This window comes from Polyodon spathula, chromosome 3 (assembly GCF_017654505.1).
Source record: "Polyodon spathula isolate WHYD16114869_AA chromosome 3, ASM1765450v1, whole genome shotgun sequence".
NCBI lineage: Eukaryota > Metazoa > Chordata > Actinopteri > Acipenseriformes > Polyodontidae > Polyodon > Polyodon spathula.
This window is the reverse complement of record NC_054536.1, coordinates 53,773,564-53,792,262: the sequence shown is the minus strand read 5'-3', so window position 1 is coordinate 53,792,262 and position 18,699 is coordinate 53,773,564. Positions and strand designations below refer to the sequence as shown.

General features: G+C 36.3%; 1 protein-coding gene across 1 annotated transcript in view; it reads right to left on the bottom strand.

The window, feature by feature from the left end:
• The window catches only part of LOC121309102 (zinc finger protein 804B), a 181,865-nt gene extending 166,562 nt beyond the window's left edge, over window positions 1–15,303 (bottom strand). The window contains exon 1 of the mRNA XM_041241985.1: window positions 14,814–15,303. Coding sequence (XP_041097919.1) covers window positions 14,814–14,927 — 114 coding nt within the window. The 5' untranslated portion in view covers window positions 14,928–15,303. The remainder of the gene's footprint in view (window positions 1–14,813) is intronic.
• Between the last annotated feature and the right edge of the window lie 3,396 nt (window positions 15,304–18,699).

Below are 18,699 nucleotides of genomic sequence, written 5' to 3'. Positions count from 1 at the left end.
TATTTTCCTCCACTTGGCTATACTACCACTGCTGCCTTCTTCAAGTCAGATACAGTTGCAGACAGAAGTATTGGCTCCCTACACAACATAAGATAATTCAAGAAATTCATTTAGTGAACACTAGCCACTGATTAATACGACAAAGACCAAAATACACATTTTCTGGCAGTAAACCTTCTTCAGAAAGGATCTGTCATGTAATGCCTCTTACCCCACCACTGACCCCTTTTTGCTCAGTGCACATGACTCAGATTTAGATGTTATAGTGACAGGCAAAGACAGGGATGTGAACTCAGGAGTCTGAATGGTACTCCAGAACATTAGGTTGTATAAGCAATCACACTGTCTCCCTGGAATGCATTTACAATTACAAAAAGTAATTGGATCTTTAATGAGGCTCTATGTATTCCCAGTTAGGTTTTTGCCATGTTCAGAATATAAAACAAAAATTATAATTATACTTTCATTATTATACTCAGCGGGTTCATTTAATGAGCAAGCAATAACTACGGAAAATGCAGCTTTTTTTATAAAAAGAAACGTTCAGTTTTATTGAGGTCTACAGTGGTGACCTGGTTTAAAGACATGAATCCAAGCAGGTTTATACTCTACACAGAAGATGGTAAGTAGTTAGTCAACACCATGAAGCCAATATTCCAGAAGATGTGCAAAAACTAATGTAAAAAGCTTGAGTCTCTCTCACCTAATATTTTTTTAAGTTGTCTTAGTCTTTTCATTAATTATCACTAGAATGAAAGTATTATCATTTTATACTAGTCACATAGATTTTTCTAATTTAATCGGCTTTAAAATTTAAAGTACAGTAGAGAACTGTTTGAACACTTTTACCCCTAAATTATGTCCACTTGACATAAATTATTCTTGTAATTAGCTGGTAATTAATGCGTTATTAATTATTTAGATCTCTCCTATTAACCTTCGAGTTGGCTAATAGAAATCAGCTATGCTGGACTATTTTAACAATGCAATATAATACGCCACAACAGTTGAGAATGCATCTGTTGCACTAATCAGTATTCTACTTTTAATAAATCGTGCATTTGCAAAATGGTAGAAAGAAACTCAAATACATATAGCCAGCTGGGCATCAAAAGAGAAAGAGGCCATTGACTGAAATCCTGGTTTTTACTTTGATAAACAACATTAGAATTGTTTTCTCACTAAAGCCATTATGATATTGGGATAGTAATGTACAGATTTGCGCAACCATTCAGTTGTGCACTGAATAATGCTAATGTTGTCAGGTTGTTTCAAAAATAAATCTGCATCGGTTATATCTCTTATTCAGCAGATGCTGCAGTGCAAAACCTCTAGCCATCCCTGTGCCATGAAGCATAAACTAGGATCTAGATCTTGTTAGTAGAAGATCATTTCATTGGCTTTTAATCATCTGCAAATGCACTGTAAAGAAAATGCCTTGATCAGTTGTGTTGCCTCATCAAATCTTTGAAATGCAATTATTCCTGATCTCTTCTGAGTATTCTGTTCTCATGGACTTAAAAAATAAGGATTTGGAGGTGTTTCCCATTCTTTTATGCCCCATATTGAACAAATTAGTCAAGGAATGAAGCAAAGGCTAAATGGAAATGTCCTTTACTGTACAGTTACTCAGTATCTGTACTGTACTTGTATTCAGTATCTCACAAATGAGCTGGCTTCTTCTGAAGTAAGGTCACCAAAAGCTGTTCAAGACCAGGATAGAAAGGAATATATTCTTAGATATTTGAAAGCCCACGAAATAGCACTGTTTGCTATTGTAATTCTCTCTGTGTTGGGGTTGAACTATTCATTGGACTGCAATGAATACAGTATACAGCATACAGTATGTAATGGATCTCCTCCTAGTGGCTGGTGTGCTCATAATATTGATATCAGCATGACACATACAAACCTTTTGACTACAGAACGTGTCTAGTTGAATGGTACGACGTTCGTCTTTGAACCGGTTCGTATCCAGCCATTGCCTTTCCACTCAGTTTAATAGGCCAATTCATTACATGTACACTAAAATACAACATCTCTGATTATACATTAATAAAAAGCAACAGCATATAATATATCAATGTTATTAATTTTCACTTCATGTAAAATGAAAAAGGTTTTTTGAAATTTCATTTCAAGTTAGTTGAATCCAAGATGCATTAGTTCACAGGTCCTAGATTTCAGGGTTTTTTTTCATCAACTTTCTTCTACTGAAGTGGTTAAACTGTCTACACACAAGCCAATTTGTGATTATTTTTTTGGATAGGAACAGAATCTTAGTTTTTTAAGTACCTACGCAACCATTATATTAAAATACTTGATAGAATAAGTGAATACATTACTGCAGCTTTTAAAATTTATGAACGCTTATTACTGCTTATTAATAGAATCTGAAATGCCCAACTGCTGTAATCCTTTTACCTTTCAGATGAACTGAAATATTCTCAAGCCAATGGCCTCTATTGCTAGCATTAACCTTGCAGGAGCACTACAATGGTATGCATAGGATCTGCTGGGGCTCACTGGAAACCCCTCTACTTACCCCCCCCCCCCACACAAACACACACACACACATATTTAGTCTGTTTAAAAAAAAAACTGAAGATTCAAAGTCAAAAGTCAAAGTCAATGCTTTGTGAATAAACAGTCCTTTCTTACATCCCTTCTAAGTGCAAAATTCTTGAGTCCTGAAAAACAAACCTCAGGAGTCAAATGCTGTTCAAGTTAGTTATTCTGAACTTTTGACACATTAAAGTGCTGTCAATGAAAATTAATCTCAGGAACAAACTGACCTTATTCCTCAAATGGATCAACATCCTAACTGTGATGTCAGAGGTCCTGGAATGGTCTTGAGATGTTATTTTAAAAGGCTGTGAATACAGCGTTCAGGCGAGGCAAAACAGAAATATAACAAATGCCTCCATATACTGAGAGGGGATGCTGTTATAGTTCATGCTCTTTTAAGTGTTAGCTTCTTTTTTGCCCTACCTATTTCGAAATATATGTTTTCCCAGAATGCATTGCAACTCTTCTCCTTATTGATCATATGCAAACTGCCTTCTTATTGTATTCTGATGCTGCATACATAAATTGCTAGCTCCTTCCTCTCCTTTTTTACTTATTGAATTTGTTGCCACATTATGCTGATGTGTTCTAAGCATCCTGGGAAACCTGGAATTCCTGCTTTTTGTACTGAAGTGTCAATGAAGTAGTTCTTTAATAGGTAGGTTGACAATCTCTGAGCAATAATGCTGAAGAAAATCTTGCCTTCTACGTTTAATAGGGAAATAGGACGAAACTGACCGATGCTTGTGGAATCCTTTTCTTTTGGTATAAAGACTCTATCTGCTCGGCACCATGCTCTTGGTACAACCTGTTTTTCCCATCCCACTTTCATCATTCGTAGAACTCCAAAAGCACTCTTGTATACTCTCTATATTTACCTACAATACTAGATTTACAGATATCACTAGTTTTACATAATTACTAGATTTATAAATTTACTATATTTACAAATTTACAACGGTATCAAGGGTTTTCGTTTTTGGCATTTACAGGAGGCAGTGTGGTCCAGTGGTTAAAGTACCTGCTTGTAACCAACAGGTACCCAGTTCAAATCCCAGCTCAGCCACTGACTCATTGTGTGACCCTGAGCAAGTCACTTAACCTCCTTGTGCTCCGTCTTTGGGATGAGATGTTGTTGTAAGTGACTCTGCAGCTGATGCATAGTTCACTCACCCTAGTCTCATATCTTGTAAAGTGCATTGTGATTGTGATCCACTATGAAAGGTGTTAAATAAAGATTATTATTTAACTGGTTTTAAAAACCACAATGTCTTAAAGCTTTCTCATCTAAGTGGATTGTACAATATTCACAGATAATGTGCAAACAGACTCTTCACATCTCTAAGTTAATATCGTTAGTGGTAATGGAAAATAGACAATGATGGTTGTATGGACACTTGGTATTAGTGAGCATGATAAATTGTATTGCACTGTGTGACAGAGACAGAATAATTCTTGGTGATGAATCTCCCTCCTGACCTGTGAGGGCGCTGTGTAAAGGGAACAGAATGCCCTGGACTGGATGTCCATACAGTTCATTCCCAGGGTTAGACTGAAGTCGGCCATCTAGAAAGAGGGCGGAGCTATGATACACTAAATCATCGACCCGAAAGGGAAACAATGTGGCAGCCACGGACTGGAGGAGGGGTTGCACTCGTTAACCAAGGGGTCAAGACTGACAGTACAAAAGGGGACATAGCAAAGTGCTATGTTTCTTTCCATGGTTTAAACCTGAATGTGTATTGTAATTGTGAGAGTTTTGTTTGTTTTGTCGTGCCTAAGGAACCACTTTGTTTCTTGTTATTAGACGGCTGTACACGATCTGGAGCTGTCGCCAAAGGCCAGCAAATACCCAGACATCACTACACCAATTACTCACGAATAAACTGTATTTACACCACAAGCACTAGGTCACTCACTTGTGTTTACGTTTTGTGTTATGTGTGGGTGTTTAAGATTGGGACTATTATTACAGGACCAACCCGTGGATTAAACCAGAGCAATACACATCGTTGTATTGCCTGTTATCATTATTACTTACTGTCTTTGTGGCATTAGACCATTGGAATACAAATAAAATATCACTGCACCTGGATTAATGTTGTCTGTCTGTTTATTGATCAACGCTGCACTCCTGCACCTGAACACAGTTAACCACTTTGCCACACACTGCTACAATATAAGTAGAATAGAAGGGTTTCTCAATGGAACGTTTGAATACTGTGTGTTTAAAGAAAGCATGGTTGTCTATTCAACGATACCAAGTAAGCAAGGGATTATTCTTTATCTCTTCATCTGTCCCAATACTTGTTGATGGCTTGTAAAATTGCTGAAAAAGCATAAAGCAATTGGCTCTGTCTGCTGCAAACCTTAAACTGATGAGATAATAGTCTTCATGTTGCTGGAAAAATGTAGAAAGTGATGTGCAAGCTACAAGTTACAGGCAACTTTGTTGCAAGCAACTGTATCAATGGACTGTTGATTTTGTAGAAGCAACATTACATCATAGACTAAATCAGCCAATGAAAGTGATGTAAAAAATCAGTTAACTAGCTTCTTCACTGGTAAGAAAAAAAATGTGAAAAAAGAGGTGACAAGGAATATGAAGCCGGTTTGGGATGTTGTGAGGGAGACTCGCTTTATCGCTTTTTTTTCAGGGTGACTCATTAAAAAAAATTATAGGTGGTATAGTCAAGTAAATAAGTGTTAATCGGTCCATTTCTGGTAGTTCATGACCATTTTGTCAGGGAATGCCATGAGATATAGTGGAGAAGCATTAAAGTTGACAAAAAATATGAATATTCCTTAAAAAACACGATTTACTGTTATGAACTGTTTTAAACATAATGTTGTGTTGTCATTATAGTCTAATATTAGAAATTACAAAAAAAAAAGCCAGTTAGAAAAGCATTAGAAAGTCCATGCTAAACTGCAGCAGTGTGTTAATGGTATGTTACATTTAAGTTCCAAGTTGTGTTTTCAGTGGTCATTTTGTCTCAAATAAAGGCTTTCATTAGATACAACTTAATAGTAACGGATAATACAAGTCCTACTTTTTGTTTAAAGCCATTTTAACATTGCAGTTCAGCAGATGCAACTTTCAAATATTGTTACACAGTTACTGATAACTTGTAGAAAACAAGAAAAGAGAAATGGCATAATTAGAATTTCATGTAGAAAGAGCCAAGTTAAATAAGGTGAGAAATATTAAGATGTGGTCTGGGGTCTGCAAAAATCTGCAAAAAAAAAAAACATCGGGAGAGTTTGTCTCCCGATATGAACAAGCATTGATTAATCATCTCTCTCTATACACAAACACACACACACACACACACACACACACACACACACACACAAAGGTGACTGGGGTCTGCAAAAATCTGCAAAAAAAAAAAATCATACACACTACACACACCACACACACACACACACACACACACACACATACACACACACACACAAAGAGGACACTCATTTGTCAATTTGTCAATTACAGATGATGTTTCTCTATATTGTTGATTATGCTTCGCATACCACCACACCTTGAAAATGCAGTGATAATGCATTAGAGTAGAAAAATGCAAAATATATATATTATATATGCAAAAATGCAATATAATAATATGTTATTCTGTGTTAAAAATATTTAACCAGGGTAAAAACTGTGAATCAGTAACATTTCATTTACAAGGGGGTATCAGGAAATTACCATTATAAAAACAAGAACAAAATAAAACATTACTTCTTCATTGACCTCACTATTATTGCACAATGGCAGATGAACTTGTACTGTATCTCTGTGGACATAATTTCACGGGGAGAAAAGAATATACTTTAAACATTATAAGGTTTTATATTAAGGTTGTGCTCCAGTATTTCACTGCAGCTTAGTAATTTATTTACATGTGCATTTCTTTACTTACAGTAAATATGAAATTTGTAAAATTTATTGAATGTAATCATCTCATGTATAGATGTCAACATTTTACTAGTAAAACTTTACTAAACTGAAATTATCTTTTAAAATAAAATCTCACATGAGAATGAACAATATTATAGGGAGGGCGAGTGGTTAGGTAAGACGGTGATATATTACCATATTCTACATTCAGTGTATCCCACAAAAAGCACTGTAAAGGCTTATCAAACAGAAAAATCATTCAGATAATAGATCTGAAAACTGGTGAAAACCTGAACATTTTTTTAAAACGCCCCCTCAAATATTTAGCAAAACCGTTGTTTTTTTAATGCGCACAATCATTGACATAAGGCTGCTTACTTTGAAATACTGTGTCAATACAACAGTGACAGAACTCTTTTTCCTTCAGAAATAATTAGACAGGCCTAGCGCTGAATTTATTAAATTGCCTAACAATGAATCAGAGATCACCTGCATGGTATGTTGATACAACTCCTCTTTAATATAATATAATGACCTCCAAAAAATGAATATAACAGACAGCTGTTGCTGTACCCTTGGCACAAGTGCTCTTTGGCAAGTGCAACACAGATGCAATTTAAACTTCTCTGCTTTTTTTTTTTTTTACAGCAACAATCCCTGCACCCCTGAAACATCAGGGTTTCACACTTCAAAATAAAAAATGGGCTAAAGTTAGCTTTCAGGGGAATTAAAAAAAAGAGATTAACAATTTCAATTAATTGACCACAGCCTCTTAAATGGTTTCCTGACAGATCACTCAGACAGTTTTCAAAATAAAATGGGTATGTTAATATAACTAAAAAAGACAATAAACACAGTACAGATATAATCTAAGAACCATCATCGCACACAGGCAAATACACCTGAAAAAGTCTCAGGAGGCTCCAGTAGAGCATACTGAAAATACAATGTAGCAGTATTCTGACCAGGCTTCATGGTTATATCCCATCTATTAGTTTGTATTTCTAGCCTGAAGTATGCATACTTAGCTAAATCAATCTGTACAAAGTGCACAGAAGTGGCAATTATAAAATGTTAAGCATTAGGTTCAAGTGCTGGCCCACTAGAAGTTGATGAAAAGTCCTGTATGTTTAAGGAACTGTAAAGTGAGAACATGTTACAAATGCAATCCATTAAAACAACTCCTTTTTTTATACTTTCAAACCCTAAGAATTGTAAAATTTAACTTATTTTATTCCAGCTCATTATTTTTTTATCTCACACCATGAAAATGCTAATTATTGCAGCCAGTGTAATCGAAACTAAGGTGCATTAATATAATATATTTCTGTATGTGGTATTGGACTGCATTTAGTGATGGAGGCAGTACCAAGTTCCATATTACATTCATAGGCTGGTACAACGGCAATGCAGGCTTCTCCACTATCAATGCCTAGGAAGTCTATATCCATTTCCCACTTTACAAATCAGTGAAGGTGTCTACATGGGTCCTGCACAATTGTCTGATAGTTTTTTTTTCGTTCTGTTTTAGTTTTTTTTCCCCAGGATGTGTTGTAACCATTGTTTCTTCAGTAACGGTGACCATTCTAAAAGACTGCATTTAAAACTTAAGTGGGCGCATGTAGAGCAGGCAACTTCCATCCAATCTTATTGAAAATCTCTGGGAAAATTCTGGACAAGATATTGCATCTCAGTTTTTAATCTTTTCGAAGATAACACAATAAGAATAGAAATTGGTGACTGTACAATGCAGAAAGAAAATCCCTTCTGCCATAGCATTTATACATTAAAACACTGTTTCTTCATTTTTTTTTAATCATCTTGGCCTTAGCACAGATAGGGTTTTATAATCATTACTCTGATTTCTTTAGGAGATTGTGGTTGAATTCGGCAGTCCAGAAAAGCCCATTCCCAGCTGAAAGGTCCCTAATATAATATTAAAATTATAATTTGCAAAGTGATCGATCTGAAAAGGTACAATGAAAATGATTTCAGTGACAGTATGCAATAAATTACCAGAAACGACAAGTGTCGTTATCAAAGTGTTTGTTTGCTTGGGTTTTATTTTTGGTTTTTATTGAAAGCCACTATCAGGATAGAATCGGCATAATTAAAATGTAATCTTAGTGTAGTTGAGCATGTAGTATCAGCTGAAGATGAAATGAGCATCAGTTAGCAAGCTGAACAATAAGGCCAAGTCTACACTACAACAGTTGACCAAAGGCAAAGATATGTTCTTGCTATGATCAGTTAGTTATACTTTCAGTAACAGGGGTTGGCAAATGCTAATAATAAAGATCTCTCTTGTTGGCACTAGTTCAGGTTGATGCTTTTTTTTTTTTTTTTTTTTTTTTTTTTTTTTTTTAAAACAAACATAATTTAATACTTGAAAACAGCAATTGATTCACATATTAGATACATAACAATCCGACCACAATTAACTACTGCAACTCCCTCCTGGCCGGCCTCCCTGCGTCGTCCCCACCCGTCCGCTCCAGCTCATCTAGAACTCCGCTGCTTGCCTGATGCTACTCTTACGCTACCCCACTGCTCCACTCACTCCACTGGCTCCTGAACACTGCTCGTATCCAGTTCAAGACTCTTGTACTCGCCTAACGATGCCTTGACCAAACTGCACCCAACATACCTCCAGACCCTCATATCTCCCTATACCCCCACTGACCTCTCCGCTCCGCCTGCACAAGAAGACTGGCTGTACCTCCTCTACGCTCCCCTGCCTCCAGAACCCGCTCCATCTCCACCCTCACCCTGCAGTGGTGGAATGACCTTCCTACGGACGTCAGGACTGCCCAGTCCCTGACCACCTTCCGGCGCCTCCTCAAGACACACCTCTTCAGACAACACCTGTAAAACTCAACTCTTCCTTTCTGGACAATATAGCACTCTGCCTTTAATGCACTTTAACTTGCATTTATCTGCTCCCTATTTTACTTTATTTTTTCTTTATTTATTTTTTTATCTGTAGTATTTTTGTATTTCACTTGCACGTATGAGAAATATTTTCCAGAGAGGTTTAGAGCAGAGAATCAAAATAAACATTTTGTTCTCAAGAAAAAGGAAGAAGCCAAACTGAGTTTAGGTGACTATAAAAAAGATTCACCTAGATAGTGTTATCATGTGGTATCCACCTATATCACATATTCTTAAATATTCTTAAACTTCCAGACTGTAGAATAGTCCAGTGAACAGTGTCCACTGCATGTGATCTAAAAATACTGTGTGGCTGACTTTTAAACAAAGAGAATGTTATTTTATTTAACACCCTCCAAAAGGGGCTGGGAGGTGTCTCGAGGGATGTTTAATTCTAACAGTCTTTTTCACTACATGTTAGCAGCCACAGATGTCTCTCTTGGTGACCACATTCCCTGCCATTCCTCTACACCCTGATGGTCAACATCTTGCAACAGCCTACAAACACGACTGTCCTGTATAAAATACATTACTTGCAAAGTAAAATCTGGTATTTGTTGAATTTTTCTTAACAGGAAACCTATTGGCTATTGTAAGCTATTTCAGATACAAATAAACTGTACCTGCACAGGCAGTAATCTGACTGCAGTTTGAGTGTTTAGAATAAAACATGACATCTGACACATTATTATTGTAGGTTTCCCTGATAATGTTCAATAAACTAGTAATAAACTAAACTTTTTTTTTTTTTTTAACTTTTTAAACCTTCAGCTTAATGTAAATGAAGCAGAGGGGAGACCAATTAAATGTAGGAGATTATTAAGTGTGTATGCTGCGCTCTAAATTTCATATGATAACCATCGGTTTATGGCTGCTGGGAAATGGTCCCAATGGAGCTGCTTAAAGACAATTCCAGCAAGGCCCAGCAGTCAGGAGACCTAATTGTGACTGAAGATCCCAAATGAAGCATAGAGCTCGCAAGATGAGCTTTGCAAGTAGAACATGCAGACTGACAAAAAAGCAGTAGACTTTTAGCAAAACATTCTGTTTTGGTGGTATTCTTAGGTTAGTTATACAGGAATGTTAGAACTGCTGATGGCCCTTAAGTTAACAAAAAAAAACAGTTTAGTCCTATGTTCCTATAAATACTAGAAATGCATCGTCTGGTCCTAAAAGCAATAAAACACACATGCACGTATGCACACACGGACACACACATATGTTTGCATTCCTTGATTTGTGGGGACTTCTCATTGACTCTCACTATATTTGTATTTACTATTTCTAACTCCAGTCAGATAAAACATCACACGGTGAAAGTCGACAACAAACTAAACATTTTGGCACTTTTTTTTTTTTTTTTTTAAGGCATATTTAGTTCTAAAAACGTGTTTTAAAAAGCGAGGACATCCCTACAACGCCATTTTTTCAGGAGTGACTATCTTTGAGGGGACACTTTCTCAATTGTTTTCTACACATTGATAGTAATACCTGTCCACACACACACACACACACACACACAGAAATACATTGGTAGTTCTGGTATTCAACAAATAAATACTGGCAGCTCAGATTACATAGCTTTAGAAGTGACATATAAATGAGAGTATTTCAATAATAGTGCTTTGCTGTAAGACTAGAATGTCAGGAGGATTGATGATGTCAGCCTAATAAAGGAAAAGGTGACACTCCTCACACTTCACAATGTAGCCTGCTTGCCTTCTCTATGAGCTGTGTCCATCAGTAAATATGCACACCCACATCTGATACTCTTTAATTCTGTGTGAAGTGAATATCATTACAGGTAGTGCATGGCTATTGATGTGAATATAATGAAGCTGCTCTGCAAAGCATTGTGGATAATGCACTGTTAATATAACATATTATTGGTATTGATTAGAACAACCCTTTAACTAAACTGACCAGGCTGACACAAGTATCTCTTAGTGTTCTCATTTAACAATAGTGAATTTTTTTGGTATACATTAAGTTATTCAATATCGCAATCATGACTGCTTGTATGGGTATGGTGAAGTAGTTATTATGGACTATTCCATCTATTAAGGGGAAAAGAAGAAAAGAAGCCACCACCCTCCGAAAGATGAACGGATCTGACAATGCCAGGATCAGCGGGGTAGACCATAATGAAGCCACACCATGCCCCCCACCACCACCACCACCACCACCACCACCACCACCACCACCATCAAGGGGACTGTCTGCATTAAGGTGTAAATTGGAGAAGTGGAAGGTAGGAGATTACAACTGGGATTGTGACGGCAATGCCTAGGTGAATTTACCTGAGATTTATATAGAAAGTGACCTAATAAAAAGGTTTCAATAATCCTAACGAGCAATCAATCATTCAATAATCCCTCCCCCCAAATATCAGCCTAAGCTTCCAATATATTTTATACCATGCCAATTAACAGGTAAATGAACATGTACATTCTACAGTGATAATGAAATCTACTTGGCTGTTTAAATACTGTTGACTAATGGATGCAGCTTGCACTAATACAATATTTAAGTTTTTGATGAAAAGTGCATTTTCCTTTCCCAGTTGATAGTAATTTTAGAAATAAGCCGTGAAATGTTTCAAGGCATTTATTGACCACATTTTTGATGTTTAGCAATGAAGTCTGACATTCAGTTTCAAAGGGACCAATATGTGGCCAATATTTCATTATAATTTCATCAAAAACGATATATAAGTTAACTTTTTTAATGTATTAATAGCACTATGTGTGTTTCCACACCTGCCATAAAATAGCTTATTTGTATAAACTTGCTTTTCAAATCTCACAGTATTGTTGAACCTGCTTATTGTGATAAATAAAATACATGTCCCACAGTTATCCTTAAATCAATCAAATGAATCCAGATTCCAGCTACATCAAAAAGACCTTTTATATTTTCATATCTGGTAACAGTAAAAGATTAATCTTGTTAAAAAAAAAAAAAAAAAAAAAACATGTATCAGACTGAATGATCTATCCATATATTTTTTTCAAAACTGATAAGAACCCACCTGCTGGAAGAAAGGAATACATTGATTTCTGTGCCCCTTTTACAATAGTGTTAGTAAGAATCCAGAATCTTTATCAGTTAAAGGCAACTATCAGAACTCAACATGCTGGATTAAAATGACAAAGAGTCATGTGCCAAAGGTTTTTCAGCTAGCAAATACAGTAGATGATACGACTGCAAAGCCAGATAGTTATGTATATTTGCTATGTGAGCGTCCGCCCAAAGCCAGCTCGTTGGTGATAAGAGCCCTCTGCTGGTGGGTAAGGACGTCTTGGGGGGGACAGATGGACAGGATATGTTCTCTTAAGTGATTATCAGGTTCTTTTTCCAGAAACATCATGCTGTTATACAGTATGAAAATGGCAATATTGAAAAGTACACACATGCGCGCGCACACACACACACAAGCACATATACACATATATATCAGATATTATATATATTTATATAGATATATATATATATATATATATATATATCAGGTAAATAAGTAACTATCTGAAATTAAAAAAAAAAATTACATATGAAGTACCTTTATTGTGCTTGCAATTGCAACATTTAATTTTTGCAGCCTCATTTTAGCCCTGCGGTCTATTGCATGCTATTCGGGAAGGAGCAACACGCTGTAACCACTCCTGTCAAATTCCCAGCACAAACTGGCGATCAATTCTGCAAGCTCACTTTAAATTGAACATGATAATAAATTATTTATAATTACTGGAATTTGTGAGATGTTAAAGAGTTCTATACACACAGAAGTCAAGAGGTTGGAGACATGAGGTTACAGATGCTACTTGAGTAAGTCTACTCTTTCTGCAATGTTTTGTTCTGCAATACAGTTAGTGGTAATCTTTGAAAACATGTTCTGGTTACTTTTATAACACAGCCAAAACAACATACAGAATGAAAAATGCCAGTGAATAACTTCTCTGTGGATTCAGATTTATGCATCCTTCTAAGTTAATTCTGATGTGCAGTATATATATATATAAAAAAAAAAAAAAAAAACAGCTTACAATTTGGAACAGCTACAAATGTCTGAAAGCAAAATCCACCATAAACTCAACCAAAGACCAATTAATACAATGCTATCTATAAAATGCCATAGACATGTAATTTCAAATAATTATGTTCAATTAACATTACAAAGGCGCTCAATTTGTGTTAGTCTTGCTTATTTAGCCATGAAATTCCATAAAGATGTTTAAATGTTCAACAATGTTGCCAATGGTGAAAGCACATACACAAATTCTTATTGCATTTCATGCTCAATGAATAGCAAGCATTTCAAATATGGAATCATGCAGCCATGGATATTAAATAATAAAGTCCAGACTATGCACCTTAGAGACATGCTGTTGACAATGCTTACCAGCTTAATAAAGGCATGGTACTTTAAATGATCAGACTAACCAAATACAAACCCATGTGCTTAATTATTGTGTCCTGTTGGAATGTTAATGTGAGCACCTCACTTAATGGCCTTGAAAAAAATTATAATAGTGAAACTGTGACATATGGAAAGGTCACTGTGCAACTGATTAAAAAAAAAAAAAAAAAAAAAAAACTTTTTGATAACCTTCTGTATTTCTACGACTGGGTCCTTAACGTTTTTAATTTGTTCACATTTAATTGGTTTTTACTGTCAGTGGCTATTCTACACATATTGTACCGGCACTGTATTTTTGAAAGCAATAACCCCCTCTGAGAGAAAACGTGTTTCGTGATTAACTGCAAAATTGGCTATACAAATCTACAATGAGTGACCAACAAAATAAATATATTTAAGTTCTTACCATATGGGTAAATCAACATTTCTAGTTGTTATTAAACTAGGTACTATTCTGTTCAAGTTTCAAAATGAGATGTTTCGACTGTCAATAAATTAATAGAAGATGCTTACATGCAGAAACAATAACTGGGGGCCAGACTTTAGAATTCGACCTTTGTTGTTTCTTACAGAAAATAACAATCCATCAAGTCTTTATTCTCGTTCTCTTTTCAAAATCTTCAGATATATTTATCTATTCTTAATAGAAAGGGTGGAGCGTAGGCTACTAATGGCCAACCGTACAGTACTTACATTCAGAAGTGGCACAAAAAATGTTTAAAAATGTTGTGCTGCCGCGTTCATTGCTGTGACAGTCAAATGTAACTGCGTGTAACTTTTATACAACGTAATGTGCAGTACCATGTTCTTTGATTGACGGTGTTAATAGGAAAATACTTTAAAATCACTGTAACACTAAAAGAAATACCCTAATGCAGAATACACCAACAATAACTTTCAGAACAACATCACCGTGTTTCGCTCTGCAGAGGAAAAGGATAGTGTGGGCAGGCAGTAAACGTGGGTAAAGCGGTAAAAGAATAATTACATTACCGGTGATTCACTGGCGGTAGTCTTGCAGAGGGGCCCCCTGAAAACTCCCTTAATGCTTCGGAAATGGCCATTGCTGAGATGCGTGGAGCTGATGACAAGGTAATAGCACGCCATACGGTCCAGTGTCTCCCATATGTAGAGATTCGGCAAGAGCGAGGGTTACTCACCAGCCTGGGGGGAATCAGCAGCAGCTGTACAAAACAGAGCGAGCATGAATCCTCCTGGCTTTTTACTCCTTTATATTTCACCGAAGACCGCTGCTGAGTCTGATTGTCCACTAACACCGTTCAACGATACGGTCCTTGCAAAGCTCTCCATCTGCCGAAATGAATATGCTAATCCTGTATTTTCCTCCAGAAACCACTTTCTTAGCACCCATACACTACTGAAGCTCAGCGGCACGCAGTCAGGGAATAGCCAAAAAATAACATAACCGTGCAGACAGTGGCACTTGATTATAATTCACTTCTTACACTCAACTGTCACTCTGCAAGCACCACGGACTCGGCTGTGGTGGCAATATGTTAAGATATTTAATTAAACATTTTAAATGTCCTGGATTGCCAAGTAAGTACAACAATGGTAACTGGTTTGTAGACACAACTAACTGCCCCAGATGCACCTGCAGGCAAAAGATCACACACGGGCTATACTTGGACAAATTAAATTACGGCTTGGTTTTAGGTATGATTCCTTCTTTTTGGCATGGATTACAATCCATACTTCTCATGTTGGATTTTTAGTTAGTGTATCCCCGTGCTCTGCCTAAAGCGCTCGTCTGGATCCAGCGTGATCTCTCTCTCTCTCTCTCTCTCTCTCTCTCTCTCTCTCTCTCTCTCTCTCTCTCTCTCTCTCTCTCTCTCTCTCTCTCTCTCCCCTCCCCAGTTGGCTAGTAAGAGCGATCAATCCTGTTCCAAAATAGGGAATAAAATGCAGGAAATAGAAAACAATCACTTTATCATCTCACTGCCATTCTCCTCGGAATCGTGCGTTTAACAGAACTGTCTCACTCGCTGTAAACAGAACCACTAGAGTAGGCTTGTGCCCCGCGCTGGAACTAAAAGCAGCTAAAGCAAAAAAAAAAAAAAAAAAAAAAACACCGCTGCTGTTTCACATGACCATGCCGCTTATTCTTATTTTTATTATTCTTATTATTCTTATTATTTTTTTCACAGTCCACAGCCTACCTCTGTAACGCGCTTTGTGATGGTGGTCCACTATGAAATATATAAATATTATATATTATTATTATATTATATTTATTATAAAGTAAAGACGTGATTGATTGACTTTTTGGGGTAATGAACAACAAAGAACAAATGTCAAAGTATTAATTTACTGACAGCACAACAATGTATTAATATGTTTAAATTATGTTTAGGTATATGACATTCACATTATGGGCTGTCTCTAACTGTTTGGCTACTGGATGTAGCCAAACACTAACTTGCCATCATTAATTTGTCAAGTTGTGTTCTGTCCATGGTGCTAAATCCTTGGGTAGGCCTGCACACTGCTGTGAGTTAGTAACCCTGTGTCGTTGTGCTCTGTCCATAGTGCTGAAACCCGTGAACACGTGCAGCGTTACCTCAAGCCTCTAGTTTGATGATCCCGTTTTGTTTTCAAATTATTTTAAAGTATTGATATTTTATATCAGTGTGGGATAAGTTTATGTGTGGAATATCAGAGTGTCTTTTAACAGTGCTCTAAATTGTCATTCTTTTTCAGTTCAGAAGTCTATATATACAGTATACACTGCTGAGCAAAAGTCTTAGACATGTTGCATTTCACCAATTTACTCAAAGCCTGCACTAGTGTTTTCTACTATTATAACAACCTTGACTTGATGAAGAAGGAAAAACATGAGTGAAATAGCTCGCATCACTTGATTTTCAGGGTGTGGTATCTGAAGCATAATCAACAAGTACAGAAAAACAGAGAAACATCAAACCCAGGACTGGAAGACCCAAAAAGCTGTCTAACAAGGTTTAACAGTACTTGAAGAAATATCTTTAAGGATTAGAAAAAAGACAAGTATTGAACTGACAACAGAATTGGCAGAAGGCACAGGCGTCATTGTCCATCAGATCAATCCATCAGATTCTTGAAATCAGGACTTAAAGGATGTGTTGCAGTAAGAACACCTCTGTTAAGAAAGGGGAACAAGACTAAAAGGCTAAAATATGCACAAGAACACAGAACTTGGACTTAATTTAGCTTTTATATGTAACTTACACTACTTACAGTACATATTTCATAATGTTGGCTAATGTTTAATACACATATACTTACTGACATGTAATTTGACAGTTTGAAAATAGTTGCTTACATGTAATTGGAAGTCAGCTAAAGTGAGACATTTAAAATATTAACTTAGATTTTAAATGTTTATGGCTTTTTATGGGTTGAGAGGGCTCCCATCTGGCTCTTATTAATTTGAACACTTCATTGGAAGGAGAGGGAGGAATAACTAAAAATGGAGGGTTTTATTTTTCTATTTAATCAATGGTGCTGAGGATGGGTTAAAAGTTTACAAAAACATTTTTAAAGTTTACAAATGAGAGGAGGTCATTTGGCCCATCTTGCTCATTTGTTTGTTAGTAGTGTATTGTTCCCAGAATTTCATCAAGCAGCTTCCTAAAGGATCCCAGGATGTCAGCTTCAAAAACATTACTGGGGAGTTGGTTCCAGACTTCCACAATTCTCTGTGTAAAAAAGGTCTTCCTATTTTCTGTTCTGAATGCTCCTTTATCTAATCTCCATTTGAATCAAATCACATGTAGTCTTCTTTGTTCAAGATGAATAGATTCAATTCTTTAAGCCTGTCTGCATATGACATGCCTTTTAAACCCAGAATAATTTTGGTTGCTCTTCTTTGCACCCTTTCTAGAGCAGCTACATCCTTTTTGTAACAAGGTGACCAGAACTGACACAAAAACAAATTGAAAAACACAAATACAAATCAAAAAGCACATCTACAAATTGAGAAACATAACTACAGATTGAAAAAGAAAAACACAAATTGAAAAACCCAAATGCAAAAAACTGAAAACACAACAAAACAAAAACATATAAAACAAATACAAAAAGCCCACAATGCAATGGAAGTAATTTCACGATGGAAATACATCATGATGGAGGCCACTCCCCCAGATAAACCAGCTCTCTCCATCTGTGTCTAAAGAAACAGGAAGTGTTTAGAAAGCACAAGTTGGGTCTTTAGTAATGTAGTTGGCCATGTTGTTTTCTTTCAGTGTTATTGATATTGCAACGGTAAGCCATGCGCTTGTATAGCACAGAGTTCAGTTGCGGTCATAGGCGCTGGAACAGTGGGTGCTACAGGTGCTACTGCATCTAGAGACTGCAAAATAATGTTTCTTGAGGTTTCAAAATGTGACAGATACACAGACAGCTTTTCATATATATACAGCAATAAGGCAGGACAGGGTCTGTGATATACTCTAATATCACCATTCCTTGGGTGCATTGCATGCTTCAGGGCTTCAACTGTCCAGGGCGTGGTGATATTAGGGTATATCTAGGGCTTCTAATTTTCAGTTTTAACTGATAAAACCTGATAAAACACCCCCAATACAAAAAAATAAAAAAATAAATGAAATCAATAGATAGCCAATAAACACTGGAAAAACTTTGAAAATAGTTAATCAGTTCACATTGACTTTACACTTTTTCCCATATGAAAATAAAATCTACAACAAAAATAATATTAAATATATTTCCCAGTGCTGTTGGGCAATGTCCAGCCTTTCTGACTTGTATCTGTCATTGATTCATTCTGAATACTTTAAACCCGCCCCAACTACTGAGTGACAGCACATTCCTACATTTCAATTGGAGACTTAGAGACTTGCGAGATTTAAAACAA